At 48.1% G+C, this 18,174-nt stretch overlaps 1 protein-coding gene across 1 annotated transcript; it reads left to right on the top strand.

The window, feature by feature from the left end:
- Positions 1 to 30: 30 nt before the first annotated feature.
- Positions 31 to 16,759, top strand: RAD17 (RAD17 checkpoint clamp loader component). Its single transcript, XM_059492316.1, has 16 exons — positions 31 to 224; positions 2,924 to 3,202; positions 3,998 to 4,081; positions 4,755 to 4,911; positions 5,397 to 5,533; positions 6,636 to 6,688; positions 6,780 to 6,905; positions 7,001 to 7,070; positions 7,707 to 7,815; positions 9,841 to 10,035; positions 10,471 to 10,556; positions 10,829 to 10,975; positions 11,366 to 11,512; positions 12,619 to 12,739; positions 13,925 to 13,982; positions 15,682 to 16,759. Exons 1-16 carry the CDS (start codon positions 192 to 194, stop codon positions 15,872 to 15,874), a joined length of 1,995 nt encoding a protein of 664 aa, XP_059348299.1. The 5' UTR covers positions 31 to 191; the 3' UTR covers positions 15,875 to 16,759.
- The last annotated feature ends 1,415 nt before the right edge of the window (positions 16,760 to 18,174 follow it).

Here is an 18,174-nt window from a genome sequence, read left to right as displayed (position 1 = left end):
GGCGGGGAGGAAGGACCCCTGTGCGACGGTGTGAGGGGAGGCGGCCGCGCCGGGCCGGGAGCGCAGCGCCGGCCGCTGCCGGGACACCGAGACGGGTCACACGGGGCTCTTCCTGCCCCCGAGCCGCTCCGGGTCCCGCGGCACCCGCTCCCCTGGCCTTGGATCTCCAGCCGGGGCTCCCCCGGCCGAGGATGTCCGGCAGCGGCCCAGGACGGCCGGCGGAGGTGGGTGTCATTTATTAAAGAATGTTTGTCCTTTATAAATAAGGAGGCTCGGTGGGCGGGTCGTTCATCCGTGGGCTCGGTGTTTGTGGTGTTTCAGCGGGGGTTGTTCTGATTTTACTGGGAGGGATTCGGTTTGGTGTCACTGCGTGTGGGGGGGGACACCAAACCGAATCCCTCTCAGTAGAAACCAGAGGGGCTCTGATTTTTAAATTTCACGGGGATGTTGCGGGCGGTGGCTGCAAATTGCTTCTTAGGCGGTGAGTGTGGCAGTGACGGTGCCGGCGCCGCCGCTCTGTCCCGGGCACGGAGCGAGGGACAGACACAGCTTGTCAGGGAAGCTCCGTCTGAGTCACAGGGTGCGGGAGGGACCCCCAAAACCTCCCGGAAACCACCCCACACCCCCGGCTTCCCAAACTGTCAGAGAGGAGACCGGAACCGGTGCTGGGAGGTGTTAATGCCAGTGAGCAGTGCCGCGGGCAGCAGCAAGACACGGCGAGAGATGTACGGACATATCTGAGAAAGAGATCTCCAGGAAAGGACGTGGATCTGGGCGCGGTCCCAGTCACAGGGGGGAATCTCAGATCCTCTGGGAGCAGTCTGTGCAGTGGGCAGCCCCAGGTGAGGGCACGACCTGCCTCTCACACACAGAAACATCCAGGTAACGTACTCTGAGACAAGCAGACTTTTCCCTTTCATTTCCCTGAATCTGCAGAGGCTCCTGCTCCCACCTCTGACAATGTTCCCTGCCTCACAGAGGCTCCCTGGGGTCTCAACCCCGGGGGGATTTGGGGTGTGGGTCTGGGCCCCAGCACAGCCCAGGGTGGTCACATTGTGAGGAGGAGAGACCCCCAAAACCTGCCATAATGCACCCCGCACCCCAGCTTCCCAACCCCTCAGAGAGTGCAGCTGGGTGTGGTGCCAGCCCCAGAGCTGGCCAGAGGGACGGGGCTGTGCAGGTGGCACTGGGGCTGCCAAACACAGACATTTGATAACAATCAGACAAGGAGATCTTAGCCAGAATTGTTCACAGGCACTATAACCACAGCTGCCTGGCTTGCTTTCATTTCAATCTCTCTTACAGTTTCCGTATTCTCAAAATCCTTTGCCAGACAATCATATTTGTAAGGCTTTCCTGTCTCATCTTCCCCAGCAGGATTTTCAGGGGCTTTTCCAGCCTGAAGTGCTGCCCTGCCAGGCTGGGCCAGCTCAGCAGCGCTGCAGAAGCTCTCAGTGGGGTTGCTTGGTTGCTCCTTTCTCTGGGGATTTGTCCAGCTCTGCCACAGCCTCAGCTCCCTCTGAGGATGTGGAGCTTTGGCATGGAGGAGTCAGGCTGGTTTCAGCATTATTCACCCCAGAAGCAGCGTGAGGCCCCTCCCGCGTTTCCCGCTGGGGTTTTGCAGACGGGGCCTTGCTGGGGTTGTGCGAGTCCCTTGCAGGCAGAGCCTCTGCTGCAGCCGGCTCGCCGTGTGCCAGCACTGTGCTCTGTTGGTTCAGGGTTCCACGGCCCTCTGGGGAGGAGCCGAGTGTCTGCGCTGTCACTGCCATGTGCACATGGCTCCCGCGGCCCCTGTTCTGTGTTTGTGTCCCCAGCCTGTCACCCTCCCTTCCCACAGGGGCCTCCTTGTGCTGCGCTGATGGAGAGGAAAAATCCCAGCACAATGGTTGGCAGGGCTGCAGGAAAACAGCCCCGGCCTTCCAACACCTGACTCGTGCTGGGATCGTGTGCCCGGCACTGCCAGGCGGGGCTGGACACGGGACAGCTCCTCCCCAACACGAGGACACAGAGCAGCTCCCTCCCTGCTGCCCTCCTGCCCCTGAGACACTGAGTAGATCCTTCCCTGCCCCTGGGAGATGGAGCAGCTCCTTCCCTAACACTGGAACACGGAGCATTGCTTCCCTGCTGCCTTCCTGCCCTGGAGCACAGGGCAGCTCTTTCCCTGCCCCTGGAACATGGAGCAGCTCCTTCCCTCCTTCCCCTGCTGCCTTTCTGCCTTGGAACGTGGAGCAGCTCCTTCCCTGCTCATGGGGGATGGAGCAGTTTTCCTTTCCTCCTCCTGGGACACAGCAGCTCCTTCCCTGCCCCAGCAGGGTGTTCCTCCAACCCAGAATCCAGCCCTGCTGCTGCCCAGCACTGCTCCTTGTCCTGCCACGGGCTCTGCTTCAGCCCAAGCTGCCCAGGGCAGCAAACACTCCCTCATTTCACTGTGCTGTCTCAGTAACTGTCCTCTGCCAAATGTTTATAACCTTTATGTACCAATGTTTGCATTATAATTTTTTTTTTTTTTTAAGTGGGGGAAAAGTGCCACATACTGAAGACTACACAGAGACAGTGTAAGCATTACCATCATATAAAAATGGTCTGAGTAAGCTGACGCTGCTTTTCCATTAATCTTTAATTAGGTTGAACGTGTGTTTGTGGAGTTCTCACCTTGTTGCGATTTGCCAGTTTGCTGCAGAATACTCCTGGCATAATGATGCAGCTTTCTTTTTCGTGCAGACGAATCACAGAACCCCAGAGCAGCTGCAGCTGGAAGGACCAAATCCCACCCAGTGCCACCCCTGCCGTGGCAGGGACACCTCCCAGTGTCCCAGGCTGCTCCCAGCCCCAGTGTCCAGCCCGGCCTCGGAAAATGTGCCATTCTCCAGGGCTGAGGGCAGGAGGGCGCTGCGTTCCTAGCCCGGGGTTTGTGTTCCTGCAGGTGGCAGAGTGGCCGGCACATCCCTTCGACGGCTTCCTGGGGAGCGCGGGCCCGTGTGCCGCCGCCGTGAGGCCGCGCAGGGGCGGCGCCGGCGGAGCCCGCGGGCAGCAGCAGCGGCGGCAGCAGCAGCAGCAGCAGAGAGCCCCGAGCCCCGCGGCAGAGAAGAGCCGAGCCGCGGCTCCGCGCAGGAAGAGAGCCAAGCCGGGAGCTGCGGATCCGCCCTGCGGCCCGGCCCCGGAGCAGCTGCCGTGGGTGGAGAGATACCGGCCCGAGAGCCAGGTGTGAGAGCTGCCGCGCCGCGGGACGGGCTGTGCCTCTGCCCCAAGCTGCCCCACAGCCCCTCTGATGGAGCACAGGGCTCCCGGGTCACTGCACTGCCTCACACACCCCAGAGAGCTCTCTCTGTGGCAGACACGCGTTCCCCTGGCTTTCCGAGCAGCAGAAGCTGCTCACGAGGTGTTGTTTCCTGTCAGTCCACTTGTAAACTCTCAGACCTGTTACTGAGTTCCAGACACATCTGGTATTCCAAGCACTGGGGAAACACAGCTATATGGGATTTGCAGAACTTGGAAAAACCTCTGCGGTATTAGAGTAGAAAAAGTAAAAAGGGCTAGCTCCAGCAATGTGGGATTTGCAGAAGTTACAAAAATCTCTGCAGTATTAGAGTAAAAAAAGTAAAAAGGGCTAGCTCCAGCAATGTGGGATTTGCAGAAGTTACAAAACCCTCTGCAGTAGAGTAAAAAAAGTACAAGACTAGCTCCAGCAGGAGCCATGGAGTATCCTAACACAGACAAGCTTGCAGTGTTACCACTTAAAGAATAATAAATAGCTCATTATTTCCTGACTACAAGGAATGGAAAACTGATTGTTTGAGGAAACAGGATGGTCATCCTTAACTGTGGCAGTGCTTCTGCAGGGCACACACAACTGGAACACACACCAGCATGTCTGTTGATATTTTATCCAGCATTTATTCTATTTTTAAATTTCATCATTAGAAACCAAGAGTAGTTGTGTATATATATATATATATATAAATATATAAAACTTTCACGTATTTTAACCTTGTTTCAGAATGACCTTGCTGTGCAAAAGAAGAAAATTGAGGAAGTTGAAACCTGGTTAAAAGCACACATATTTCAGAGGCAGCCAAAACAGGTAAACTTGCTAAAATTGTAACTGGAGGCATCAAACCATACAAACGATGGATGCAATTTCAGGTTCAGAGAGAAACCTCAGCTGAGGGAGATAGTGACTGTGTATCATTGTAAGAAATACTCTAAGAACATGGGTTAGAGGCCATACATTTATTTTGGGCTTAAGCTCCTAAGAGGTGGATTCTGATTTTGCTCAGAAATACTGTTTTCTGGCATCCAGTCATAAATCACAACTATTCAGTGTGTGCTTGAAGCTACATTTGATCTGCCAGGTTGATTTTTAAGTCTCGTGACACATCTCCAGTTGCACTGAGCTGGTGTAAGGATGGGTGAGGATGTTTTTAATTTCAATTGATAAGAGGCATTCTTAGACACAAATTGCCAGCCTTGCCTGGTGTTTTCCAGAGCTGGTTCTTCAGGTGAGTGTCTGCTGTACTGGCAGTTTATTTACCAGAGGCAGTAGGAACTGAGCAAGGGTCTCAGAGTCCTGGCCTGGTTCTCTCTGTCTGAGCACTCAGCAGGTGAATTAACAGCAGAAGATGTGAGGCTGGGGTTTCACTGGGAGGGAGGATCATTGCCAGAGAAACAGGAAAAGCTCAACCAGTATTCATCCTTAGCCAGCGGTCAGTCTTAATTTGTCACATCTGTGATTGTGTTTTATATCTCTGTGTCAGGGTGGCTCTGTCTTGCTGCTGACTGGCCCTCCTGGCTGTGGAAAAACAGCAACTCTGCACATTCTAGCCAGAGATCTTGGCCTTCAGGTGCAAGAATGGACCAATCCACTCTCTCTAGACTTCACAAAGGAAGACTTGAGGAGCATGTTTGGCCACGGTAAGTGTTTTGGGGGTTTACCTTTTTAACCTTTTATTTCCCCTTCCAGTTACTTTTGTGGGTTTTCTGTCTTGTATTTTTGCTTCATTTCTGTCTGTCACGTATGAAATCAGATCCACATCCATGTAACTCAATTCCTTAGTGTTTATTGAGAATCTTTCTGAGGCTTTTATCTGGAAGGGGATTTAGGTTTTTTTACAGTGTTTCATCCAAAATAATTGACAATTCAAATCAATATAGCGACCTCTGTAATAGCCTGGATGTAATCTGAACCAAATAAATGAAAACAGGTAAGTGTCTCTGTCTGGGTTCTCAATTGAATTACACCCCTTTAAAAATTCTCCTGTGTTTGTCACATATTTGTGAAAGGGCTTGTTCAGTGCTGCTGTCAGAAAATAGCATGGGTGGGTATTAGCTCGTGTGGGTATTTGTATTTTACTTGGCATAATATAGAATACATATTTTTAATTAGTTTTCTTTTTCAGACTCAAATTTTCATACGTTTCCGAGTCAGGCCCAAGCAGCTCTCTTTCAAGATTTTCTATTAAGAGCAAATAAGTATAACAAACTTCAGATGCTTGGGGAGTCCTCAGAAAATGATAAAAAGCTTATTCTTATTGAAGTAAGTGAAAACTTGTGCAATGTTGTGTTTCAAACAGTACCTTTTGTTGTAATATTGGCTTGCTGACTAGCCTCAGATACTGGATTGGTGTTTCCCAAAGTTAGGCTGCTTTACTGCAGGTGAGATCTTCATTGCTGTTTGTGTCTCTGCAGCAGTCTAGAGCCACGTCCTGCCTGTAGTTAGTTATGCCACAGAAGCAAGTCGTGAGGCAGAAATGGGAGTCTGGTGTGAGCACAGAAATGCATAACAGAGTATCAAAAAGTAGATCCATGTTGAGAAGTCATTCCCACATTTCTGGATTATTTAATTTCTAGAAGTATGTATGTGTATAAACAGGAAGAGTGGAAAACACACCACTGTTCCTGTTCTTCAATGATGCAGGAGGGCGTAGGGTACACTTGAGAATGAACACAGGCAGGAGCAGTTGAAATTTAGCACTTTCTGCCTGGTTTTACACAGGTGGTGTTGTTCAGGGCACAGGTGTGAACTGAGGTATGTGGGCAGGTACAGGACAAGGCTTTTATTTGTACTTGCATAGAAGTGTGCTTCAATAGCAATTTCTTTCTGAACTTTCCAATTCCTTTCCCAAGAGAAATTTTAGAAATTGGTACTCAAGTTGTCTGTAAACTTTCAAGACCAAACCAGACAGAAATTCTGGCAGGGTAATGTGATGTACTGTAGAATTTAGGAAGTAGATTCTCTGAGATTTATCTTTATTCAGTCACCTTCTTGTGCACGTCCTGTCACACCTCAGATGGGTCCTGCCCTCTTCCCTAAGGGAGCTGCTTCCTGCATTGTTTGTCCTCTGGGTGAGACTCCTGTCCACAGGCAGTGTCATCACCCAAGGCTGTGTCTTAGGGAACTGAGACAGCAAGAAAACATTTCTGTGTAGATGATCCTTTTCCTTAATGAGACACACTGTGCTTTGGGTTTGTTTCCCTCTGCTGCTCCTCTGTCCAATGTCAGCTGTGTTTAAATGTAGTTGACAGCAAGCAAACCAGGAGTTAAAAATGTGTGGCAATGTTGTGTGCCATGAAGATCAGTCTGTGGAGGAGAGTATTTACATCTGCATGCCATGACAGCGGCTCTTTGTTTTGGACAGGACATTCCTAACCAATTCTACAGAGATCCTGGCAGCCTGCATGAAATCCTCAGGTCAGTGGCAAACGAGTTGTTAATTGTGAGCTTTAGCAACCTGCAAAGCTGCAGCTTGATATTAATCATGTTTTGTTGTTCTGCTATGCAGGAGTTTTGTTCGCAGGAGTAGGTGCCCCCTGGTCTTTATAATCTCAGATAACTTCAGTGGAGACAGCAACCAGAGGTCCCTGTTCCCCGCTGAAATTGTAGAGGAGTTGTGTATATGCAATATTAGGTGAGACCTTCTACCTCATTTAAACATGGTACAGATAACAGTTTCTAACTGAGAGGTTAGAAACTAATTAATTTTTTTTTAATGGAATTCAACAGTTTCAAGCCTATTGCACCAACAAATATGATGAAAGTTCTCAATCGAATAGCTGCAGCAGAAGCCAGTATGGTAAGTTTTCAAAGTTCTTAACTTCTGGGCAGGGCTAGGACCACATAAAAATATGTTATTTTTGTTGCTGTATTTGATCTTTGATAGCAGAACCCCACATCTGCCCAAAGACAAACGCTTTTTCCCCAGGGCACCAGAAAGCAAGGAACAAGCTGGAAAGATACCTTGTCTTTAATATTAGTTTCACTTGATCTGTGGTCCAAGTCTACAAAATTGCTTCTGAAAATTACTGTGGTTATTACAGTAATTACATAAATGAAACAAATAATAGGAAGAGATATAATCTTTCATGTATCCAGCAAGGCCAGAAGAGGTCATGAACCTAAATCTTGTGTTGTTCCTGAACTGTTTAGATTACAAGCAGTATCATATTGAGTGACACCTTGCAAAGAATTATGTACATTTTTCTCTTGATTATTGTTATATAAATTGTGACAGTATGCTTAAACAAATTAAGTTTTTTAAAGTTCACAGTATTCCGTATTTTGAGCACATGGTGGTTCCTCATGTGTCTGTTCGTGGTGTGTGTCAGGGGTGGGTTCCCAGAGCCATGTTTAAATACTCCTTTTCCTGCTCTTGTATTGCTTTGAATATTGCTGTTTTTCCTGTTTCTTCTATTGCTGTTTTTCCTTGTAGAACAGAGAGAATTACACCCTTGATAGAACTTCTCTGGAGTTGCTTTGCAGGGGCTGTTCAGGTGACATAAGAAGTGCAATAAACAGCCTTCAGTTTTCCTCTACAAAAGGTAAAAATTAAGCTTTTGTTAGGTGGGGTGATATTTTGACCATTTCTGCTGAAAGCAGGTTCTGTTCACAGCTGCAGCACAGTTGGGTGAGTTGCAGAAACATTCTGGACACGCTTCTGTGGAGCAGGAATAAACACAGGGTGTGTGGGGGCATGAGCGGGGCTCAGCTGCTGCAGGCTGGGCTTAAACCATGACACATGTGCATTGTGCTGATGTGATTTGATTAAATGCCCTCTTTTCCTCCTGGTATCTCTGCTATTTGTGTTTGCTGTTCAGAGTTTATATGATGCTGCCTTAGTTTGACAGGGATACTTTCATCGCTTGCTTTCTGCATGTCCTAAACTGATGATTTTATGAGCACTTTTCAAGTCAGTAGTTGTTCAGGAACTGGTGTGTGTGAGTTGCATTTCTAAAAGTTGCACTCTGGCGTGTTTGTTCATTCTCAGCTCTGTGAAATGGTGACATTGTTTACATTAAACTTAGGCCTAAGGAAACAGACTCACCACTTGTCTTCTGCTGTATGCGGTGGAGCTAGTAATGGTGTTGTTAATGTCACACTTCTTTTTCCTCCCATTTGCTTTGCAAATAGCAAATGTGCTCATGGAATATGAGATTAAAGGTAGTTTCAAGCCCATTTTTCAAGAGGGAGAGTTTACTTTGAGTTTTAGGGTATACTGAAATTAGATGGGCAGTGTTAGTTATGTTACGCAAGGCAGAGAGTCAGGTTTCTACATTTAACTTGCAGATGTGGAAGGTCAGTTATTCTGATGATATCTTCAAGTGTACCTGGCTTGGATTGTTCTGTGTGAATCAGAAAAACAGAGGATTGCTCTCAGCAGGGTGATGATGCCATTGGAATGAGTGAATGTTAGATTGATGACATCTGAGAAAAGCATGCAGCATCTCACTGCTGGACGCATCCTCCAGAAAATCTAAATAATGTTAAAATAACCAGTTTGTGTAGTTTTAAATAAGTTTCCTTAGAAATGTAAAACCATGATAGTTAGAGCTGGGGAGAAAATAAAGGCATGTCTTCAGAGCTTTGGTGTGTGAACTTTGGGGTGCACACTAAGCATTCTTCTCTCACATTTTCCCTAACATTGAGAAGATGTTTGAACAGAACATCTGTGGCTGTGCAGGTATTTCAGTGAGGTGAGTGATTGGTATTTCAGTGAGTTGGGTGATGCTGTGCAAGTTTGGGAGATTCCCCATCTCCTTGCTGGTCTCCTGAGCATGCAGCATTTGTTTTTATGTACATAAAGTGTGTTTCTTCATGTGTGTATCTGTGTAAGCACCATTGATACATTCATTTTGTAACACTATTAATGGGTAAAATACATCCATGGTAATTGTGGGAGAAAAGGAAATAAAAACCTAAAGGATCGTTTATCTTAGCTCAGTAAGGAACATTCAAATGCCACAAAATGAAATAGTGGGTGAAAAATTTCAAGTTTATTAACTTAGAGTAGAATAAGGGTTTTATTTCATGAGGTTCAAAACTTTGTAGAAGATAGTGGGCAATTGAAAGAATCATCTAAATAAAAGGTTTTCTTTGCCACTTATATTTCAGGGAGGAAGGTTATTGTACAGATAATGCCAGTAGGAGACAAAATTGATAAGTAAGCAGGATGTAACTGAAATAACAGTATGTAACTGAAATATAATTTACAAATATTTGTACTTGTGCTTTTAAACATGAAATTTAAACATGTCAAGTGGGGAATGTGTCAGAACTTGAAGGGATAAGCCTGAAGGCTTTTTTCAAAGACAGCTGTTTGTTGTTCAGAAAATACTTGGTACCTCAGCTGTGGCTCAAGGGACAGAAGTGGAATTAAGGTAATGAGTGATGCTAATTTAGGTGACTGACTAATAAATGAGTTTTCTCACAGTGCTCCCATTTATATAGCCTGTTGTGTTCCTTTTATTAGTACTATTTGTTCACACAGAACATTAGCAGCAGCATTATAGAAAACTCCTGCAGAATCATGTACTCTGTCTTGATTTTATTTTTTATTTTATTAATAGACTGCTCATTGGAGAAAGAATTTTGGTCAAAGAAGAAGAAGAGCTCCACAATAAAATGTGATGAAACAGGAGTATCCAAAGTAAGAAAGAAAAGTAAATGTGATACCTCAGAAGACCAGGAGATACAAGCAATTGGTGGCAAGGATGCATCCATTTTTCTTTTCCATGCTCTGGGGAAAATTATTTATTGCAAAAGTAAGAAAACTTTGAGTTATTCTCCCTTTCAATGGGCAAAGTACGTCAGCTGCTATTAGCTGGAGTTGCTAAAGTAAGGCTTTGGATGGGTTCTGTCTGGGATGTTTGGTCAGTCACAACAGCACAAAATCAGCTACATCAGAGTCCCTCATGCCACTGGCTATGCACATTTTGGTGGTAATTCCCAGTACTGGCTCCAAAACCAGCTGAGGAGAAGTACTGAGGTGAGGGAATACAAAAATTATGTTGTTAGGTTTGTTATATGAAGCTTAATGCAGCTAATTGTGTGTTGATGACTGTGTAGTATTGACTATAATAATTAAATACCTGTGTCTGTCCCAGGGCTTAGTGGGATGGAAAAGGCTGTAATTTACTGCTGGTGGAGCTGGCAGTTGCCAACATTTGTGAACATAAAGGCTGTGCAATCCTTTTCAGGAGAGGCAGCGTCAGAAGCAGAGTGCCCTCAGCTGCCTGCCCACCTGTCTGGACAGCGCCGCGACACCTTGCTCATCCAGCCTGAGGTACTGCTGCAACGGCCCAGAGTTGAGCTGGGCCCCACAGGAGTGCTGCAGGTGCTCAGCCACATGGGGCTCCTTGCTGCTCTCACCTGGTGTGCCCTCAGTCTGAGTCAGGGAATCACTCACCTGGGAGGGAGCAAACCAGCCCCTTGTGTCCGGGCATCGCTGCTTGGGATTTGTGTCCCAGCTCCCCGACCTAGATGTATCACAGCTTTTTGTACAAGGGTCCTTTTCCTTACCCCCTGTAAAATCCAAACTCTTCTTCTTCCTGACAGGAAATTGTGGAGAAATCACATATGTCCGGAAGCATGTTCAATCTATACCTTCACCAGAACTACGTGGACTTTTTTTCTGACATAGATGATGTAGTGAGAGCCAGCGACTATTTGAGCACTGCTGATGTCCTTTGCAGCAACTGGAGTGTAAGTGTCATCTTTGTATAGGCACACACTTGTCTTTAAGTGCTTTGATATTAAACTCTCAACTTTTCACTGTATTTTTGGGAATTTGCTGCAAACTTGGGGTGTGAGTGATTTGAATTGTTAATGAATGCTGAATCAGCTGCAGAAGAGATGCAGAGCCAATGTTTTGTCCAGCTTCTGTCAGCATTTTACTACGATGGGTTGCAGTGTTTGTAGGATACTCCACAAAGTATTTTTGAGTAGAATATGTTTGTACTAAGAAAAGGAATCAAGCTGTTTCTTTTCTCAGCTGCTTTGAATACAAGTTTTGCAGTACTGTAGGCTGCAGAAGGCCGTGCATGCTGTGTTTGAGTGCAGATGAGCTCACCCAAGGCCCCGTTTGTCCCTCAGGCACGGCTGGTGATGGAGAGCTACAGTGCCTCCGTGGCCACGCGCGGGGTGATCCACTCCAACACCTCCAGGGCCTTTGCCCACCAGCAGGGGGGCATGGGCTTCCGACCCTTACACAAGCCACAGTGGTTTCTGATCAACAAAAAGGTAAAGCCTTCATTTGTTTTTTCTTAATTCTTTTTTCCCTAAGGTGTGACTGTTGAGTAGTGTACATCGAATGTGATCACTGACTTGCTGAACTTGTCAAATAATGTGACAGTGTTCACAGGGATCTTAGGATGAGGGGAGAGACGAGGATCTGACTCCATGTTTCAGAAGGCTGATTTATTATTTTATTATATATGTTACATTAAAACTATACTGAAAGAATAGAAGAAAGGATTTCATCAGAAGGCTGGCTAAGAATAGCATAAGAAAGAATGATAACAAAGGCTCTGTCTCAGACTCTCTGTCCGAGCCAACTGACTGTGATCGGCCATTAATTAGAAACATGTAACATGGGCCAGTCAAAGATCTACTTGTTGCATTCCACAGCAGCAGATAATCAGTGTTTACATTTTGTCCTGAAGCCTCTCAGCTTCTCAAGAGGAAAAATCTTAAAGAATAGATTTTTCATAAAAGATGTCTGCGACAAAATACCCTATTTTGAGATAATCTGGTTCTATAAAGCACTTGCTAGAAGAGTAGTTTGCATCACTCCTTTAATGTAAAAATAAATTGGAGGCCAGTGACAAATTCTGATGCCTGTGTCCAAGCTGGCATGTTCCCGGGAGAGTGTTAATCCTAAATTAATAGAGAGACAACTAAGTGCTGTTAAGTGTTCCTAGAACTGAGTCTGGTTTTGTGCAGTTTGAACTGCATATTGAACTGTTGTATAAGTGTAAGAAATGCCTGCTCTTATGGTTTATGTGTTTATCAGAAAGAGCTCGTTCAGGTGACACAGCAGGTCTTGGCATTTTTTTACTTTTGAACTAATACATTGGCAAAAAACATTGGCCTGGAATGGCTGAGAATTCTATAATCAAGGATTTTTTTTTTTTTAATTTTAATGCCCAGTAAAAGGCAAATTTGAAGGATTCTACCATTTTAAGATTGGCATGTTAACTGGTTACCTTTTCTTTATCTGGTCTCATTTTTCCGTAGCTCCCTGTAGCAGGCAGGAAGAAAGTCTGTGTGTTATGGTACAGAACATCTACATTCTTAATGTTTTACCTGTTTTTTCATTGTGTTCCCCCCACCCCCACCTCTTACAGTATCAGGAAAATTGCATTGCTGCAAAATCCCTGTTCTCAAGCTTCTGTTTACCACCTGAGTGCCTTCAGACAGAGCTGCTGCCTTACCTTGCTATGTTAGCAAACCCAATGAGAAATCAAGGTAAGATGGATCAAGGTAACTCCTGGTCTTGGAGTGTTTTTGCAGTTGAAACACGGACAGATTTCACAAGCCTAAAGGTCAATACTGTTTATGTTTTTGCCTCAGCATAAAACATTCTCCTGGCAAATGTTATGTAGGTGATGCCCAAAGATGCTCCCAGTACCAGAGCCAAAATTAAAGCTGCCCTGGTAGGTTGGTCAAACTGCAGTGGTTGAGGTGCTCTCTGGATTTAGGGCTTGGAAACCCAGCAGCCAGTACTGACTGGATCTCCATTGCTTACTGAGACCCTTCTGAGAAGACAAAGGACTCTGCATGATTCAATGTCAATCAAGCAAAAGCCATTTATTGTGCCTCTAAACATAATTTATATTCACTTCTTGTCTTGGTCTACACAGCCATGCATTGTTTAATTGGCAGCTCTGCTTTGTCCACAAGGCAAGCACACATCCTTTTATTAATCCAGTTGGTAGAAGCTGTAAGAATCATTTTACTGGGGTTGACACCCCTGTGTCTGCCAGCAACTGTTCTGCCCCTTCTTTCTTCTTGCAACATCAATTTTTTTGTCCACAAAGATGACTCCTTCTTTAGTTCCAGAAGGTTGGACTAGTTCATTTAGTACACATCCATGTTCCTGTGAATATGATCCTACACCTTTCCAGTAACAGCAACACACAACAGCTCAAAAAAGCCTTTCAGAGATAAAAGAAGCAAAATTCCAGTTTGCAGTGCGTTAAAAAAAAAAGCTAAATCTGAGATAATTCATTAGCAAACAGTTCATGCAGAAGAATTTACTTTGTGTGGTACATAATGCAAAAATTAGTATTTAGAGAGCTGGGTCAGTTATGCTGTTGTTAATTGTTTATAATAAAAAGCATCATGTCTTAACTAAGGCGTTGACAGGATGAGTGAATTTTGTAGGCTGTGGAATAACAGCTCTACGTGATAAATACACAAGGGACAAATGTCAGGGATTTGCAATGTTGTGTGTAGGCCGTCTGTAAATATGCTGTGGTAAACTGTAACAGTTTGTGGGGGGAAAAGTTACATACACAGTGTTATGGTATCTAAAATATTTCAAATGTGTGCAGGAACACTCAGCTAAGGCCAGTGTTTATTTTCTGGTATGCCCAGCTGTCTGTTCATTATGATCTACCTGATATGATACTGGTGGCTCTCTGTTCTTAGCTCAGATTGCTTTTATCCAAGACGTGGGGAGGCTGCCACTGAAAAGACATTTTGGGAGGTAAGCTGAACTTGTGTCTGCAGTTAAAAAGTGTCATATATCAAGGGGAAGAGTCCTTTCGTTTACATAAGTCTGTGATGTGACATTCAAAGACAAAATATTTTTAAAGGTTTATTTAATCTGAAATCAGATAGCTGTACTGATTTCATCTGGTAGAAGTTTTGCCTGTAAGGCTACTTAGAGTGAACCTTTGTTGGTGTGGTTTTAGCAAACAATCAAGTTCACAGCTGCAGTGAGACAAACTGTTATCTCCTAACTAGGACAGAGTTTGTTGAGGCTTCTGACAGAAGCATCTCCTGCTTGTCCCTGGTGTTGCTGCTGAGTTTAACTGAGAATTTCCAAGCTGTCTTTCCCTGTTCCCCAGCTGTTGCATGAAAAGCCATTTTGGTTGTTAGTCAGGGAGGAAGGAGGGTGTCCCTAAAGGGTGTATTTCTTTGTAATCCCCCTGGTCTGTGCCACAAGGTGTGACGTTTCTCAAATTAACTGTAACTTCCTTGTCCCTTTTAAGTTGCCCTGCAGCTTGCCGGTGGTTACTGACATTTTGTATCTGCATTAATAAGCTGGCGGGGTGTCACAGTGTCTGATCCGAGGGGTGACACCATGCTGACAGCACCGTGATCCTTTTCATCTGTTCAGTAGTACAGAGAAATGCAGGTGTCCTGCTAGAGAGCACAGTGTGTTCCTGGGCACTGCCTCTGCCCGAGGGAATGAGGCAGGGGGCTCTGGGAGCAGCCTGTGCCCGGGGAGCAGCCTGTGCATTGCTCAGGGGCTCTGGGAGCAGCCTGTGCCCTGCTCAGGGGCTCTGGGAGCAGCCTGTGCCCTGCTCAGGGGCTCTGGGAGCAGCCTGTGCCCTGCTCAGGGGCTCTGGGAGCAGCCTGTGCCCTGCTCAGGGGCTCTGGGAGCAGCCTGTGCCCGGGGAGCAGCCTGTGCATTGCTCAGGGGCTCTGGGAGCAGCCTGTGCCCAGGGAGCAGCCTGTGCATTGCTCAAGGGGTTTGGGAGCAGCCTGTGCCCTGCTCAGAGGGTTTGGGAGCAGCCTGTGCCTGGGGAGCAGCCTGTGCCCTGCTCAGGGGCTCTGGGAGCAGCCTGTGCCCTGCTCAGAGGGTTTGGGAGCAGCCTGTGCCTGGGGAGCAGCCTGTGCCCTGCTCAGGGGCTCTGGGAGCAGCCTGTGCCCGGGGAGCAGCCTGTGCCCTGCTCAGGGGGTTTGGGAGCAGCCTGTGCCCTGCTCAGGGGGTTTGGGAGCAGCCTGTGCCCAGGGAGCAGCCTGTGCCCTGCTCAGGGGCTCTGGGAGCAGCCTGTGCCCTGCTCAGAGGGTTTGGGAGCAGCCTGTGCCTGGGGAGCAGCCTGTGCCCTGCTCAGGGGCTCTGGGAGCAGCCTGTGCCCGGGGAGCAGCCTGTGCCCTGCTCAGGGGGTTTGGGAGCAGCCTGTGCCCTGCTCAGGGGGTTTGGGAGCAGCCTGTGCCCAGGGAGCAGCCTGTGCCCTGCTCAGGGGCTCTGGGAGCAGCCTGTGCCCTGCTCAGGGGGTTTGGGAGCAGCCTGTGCCTGGGGAGCAGCCTGTGCATTGCTCAGGGGCTCTGGGAGCAGCCTGTGCCCGGGGAGCAGCCTGTGCCCTGCTCAGGGGGTTGGGGAGCAGCCTGTGCCCTGCTCAGGGGGTTGGGGAGCAGCCTGTGCCCTGCTCAGGGTGCTCCCCCGTGCTCTGCAGGCTGCAGCTGGAGGCTCTGGGTGACAAGGACCCCGGCGTGCCCGAGCTGTCCCACGGCGATGGCGACCCCGAGGGGCTTCCCTCCAGCCAGTCCAGCGGCAGCGACCTGCCCAGCAGCCAGCCCCAGCCCGTGGCAGCCCAGGCGCTCCTGGAGGAGGAGGAACTGAGGATCGAGGAGTACGACAGCGACTGAGAGACCGCGGCACGCCGCGCGCCTGCAGCGCTGCCCAGCCGGGCTCCAGGGCCGGGAGCTCCCGGAGCCCTCCTGCTCGGCAGGGCCGGCCCGAGCCCCTTCCTGCCTCTCCTGAGCCGTGGCACTGCCTCAGGGCGGGCACCAGAGAGAAATAAAGGACTGCAATCAGCTTGAAAGAGACTAGAGATGAGCAGTTGTCAGCCTTAAATTATTTGTATTTTTACACGTTTTAATATACTTCGCATTTGTGCAGTGGGTTTCCTGAGTACACGTTCCATAAGTTGTCAGCATTTGGAGGGTTTATTCAAATTCACGCTCTCAAAAAAAAAATGCTGTTTAAAAGTTGAGCCCTTCTGGAAAGAGGAGGCTGACATTTACACCTGAAAGTTGCCATACTGATGATGTAAAGAAAATTTCTACTGTATTCATACTGTTTTGTACTCTGACTTACAGAAGACATAAATAAGATCTTCATGTCTTTATAAGTGGAACAAATGTTGTACCATGGATTATTTTGTATTCCTCTTGGAAAAAAATTTTTATAACTTTTAGAGGGGAAAAGGCAGCAAATAAGCACAAGTTGTACTTTGTAGGAAGTTAAATGTATAACGTGCAGTTTTCCTCCTTGGCTTGCAATTGTGCTGGGGGAAACTCAGATCTCTGTTTGGTAACTGACATGATTGAGTGCTGTGGTTAATGCCACAGCAGAGAGGAAAAAACAGTTTTGTGTGATGCACGTTGGCATTCCTGCATTGCTTACAGCCAGTTTAGTGACAGAAAACATGTTTATCCACCCTGGCCTTGGCTTGATGCTATTAAAGAGCCTGTACCTGTCCTCTCTCAAGGGACAGGTGTGTCTTTTCATCTACAGCTATTGCTTAATTTTGAAGGGGGAAATTTCTCTCCTAAGCCTGAAATTCTGTTACAGCTGTACTCATTACAGGAAATGGGAATGTCTTTGGCTGTTCCATGACCATTAACCCTTTCCCAGGGTGGTTTGGATGGGCTGTTCCTGGGGTGCCTCCAGGCACAAAATAGTGATTTTTATCTTGCAAGCACACTGCCACCCTCCTTTGCTGTGTCTTTTCAGCTTTCTTTACAGTAGCACCACGTAACTGGAGCTGCTGTACTGGCCTTTCCCTTGTTAGGGCAGAAATCAACGCTCACCTGGCCGATCCCACCTGGCACTGAGAGCTACAGCATGGTGCAGAGCTGCTGTGCAAAGCCTCTGTCACCTGCAAACACCACCTGAGGGAGCTGGGGCTGTGTGTCCTGCACAAGAGGAGGCCCAGGGGACACCTCCTCACCCTCTGCAGCTCCTGAAAGGTGCCTGTGCCCAGCTGGGGCTGGGCTCTGCTCCCAGGTGACACGGGCAGAACCAGGGCTGTGCCAGGGGAGGGCCAGGCTGGGCATCAGGGACAATTCTCACTGAAAGAGGGGCTGGGCACTGGGATGGGCTGAGCTGTGCCAGGGGAGGGCCAGGCTGGGCATCAGGGACAATTCTCACTGAAAGAGGGGCTGGGTGCTGGGATGGGGCTGAGCTGTGCCAGGGGAGGGCCAGGCTGGGCATCAGGGACAATTCTCACTGAAAGAGGGGCTGGGCACTGGGATGGGGCTGAGCTGTGCCAGGGGAGGGCCAGGCTGGGCATCAGGGACAATTCTCACTGAAAGAGGGGCTGGGCACTGGGATGGGCTGAGCTGTGCCAGGGGAGGGCCAGGCTGGGCATCAGGGACAATTCTCACTGAAAGAGGGGCTGGGCACTGGGATGGGGCTGAGCTGTGCCAGGGGAGGGCCAGGCTGGGCATCAGGGACAATTCTCACTGAAAGAGGGGCTGGGTGCTGGGATGGGCTGAGCTGTGCCAGGGGAGGGCCAGGCTGGGCATCAGGGACAATTCTCACTGAAAGAGGGGCTGGGTGCTGGGATGGGCTGCCCAGGCAGGTGTGGAGTGACCGGCCCTGGAGGGGTTTAACAGAGCCTGGACGTGGCACTCGGTGCCATGGTTTAGCTGATGAGGAGCTGTTGGGTCACAGCTGGGACTTGATGGTCCCAAAGGTCTTTTCCAACCTGGGTCATGCTGTGATTCTGCGATTTAGGAGCATCCCCAGGAGGAAGGGTGCCTGTGCTTTCTGGGTGTGATCAGAGAGCTGAAACTGCTCTGGGTGCCTTTGGGGAGCCCCATGGCTCACGCTGGAACCACCCAATGTGGTGTTGTGAGGTCCCCAGGAGGAGGAGGTGAGAAATGAGAATTTGACTCCATGTTCTCAGAACGTTGATATGAGCTATAATATTATATCATAT

This window comes from Ammospiza nelsoni, chromosome Z, assembly GCF_027579445.1.
Source record: "Ammospiza nelsoni isolate bAmmNel1 chromosome Z, bAmmNel1.pri, whole genome shotgun sequence".
Classification (NCBI taxonomy): domain Eukaryota; kingdom Metazoa; phylum Chordata; class Aves; order Passeriformes; family Passerellidae; genus Ammospiza; species Ammospiza nelsoni.
This window is presented reverse-complemented; position numbering and strand designations above follow the sequence as displayed.

Bases quoted from the DNA above. Each gene is read 5' to 3' on its own strand.
- RAD17 (XM_059492316.1), top strand. From the start codon at position 192: ATGTCCGGCAGCGGCCCAGGACGGCCGGCGGAG. The intron at 225-2,923 runs GTGGGTGTCATT...GTGTTCCTGCAG, and splicing joins GCCCAGGACGGCCGGCGGAG to GTGGCAGAGTGGCCGGCACA. The intron at 10,976-11,365 runs GTAAGTGTCATC...TTTGTCCCTCAG, and splicing joins TCCTTTGCAGCAACTGGAGT to GCACGGCTGGTGATGGAGAG.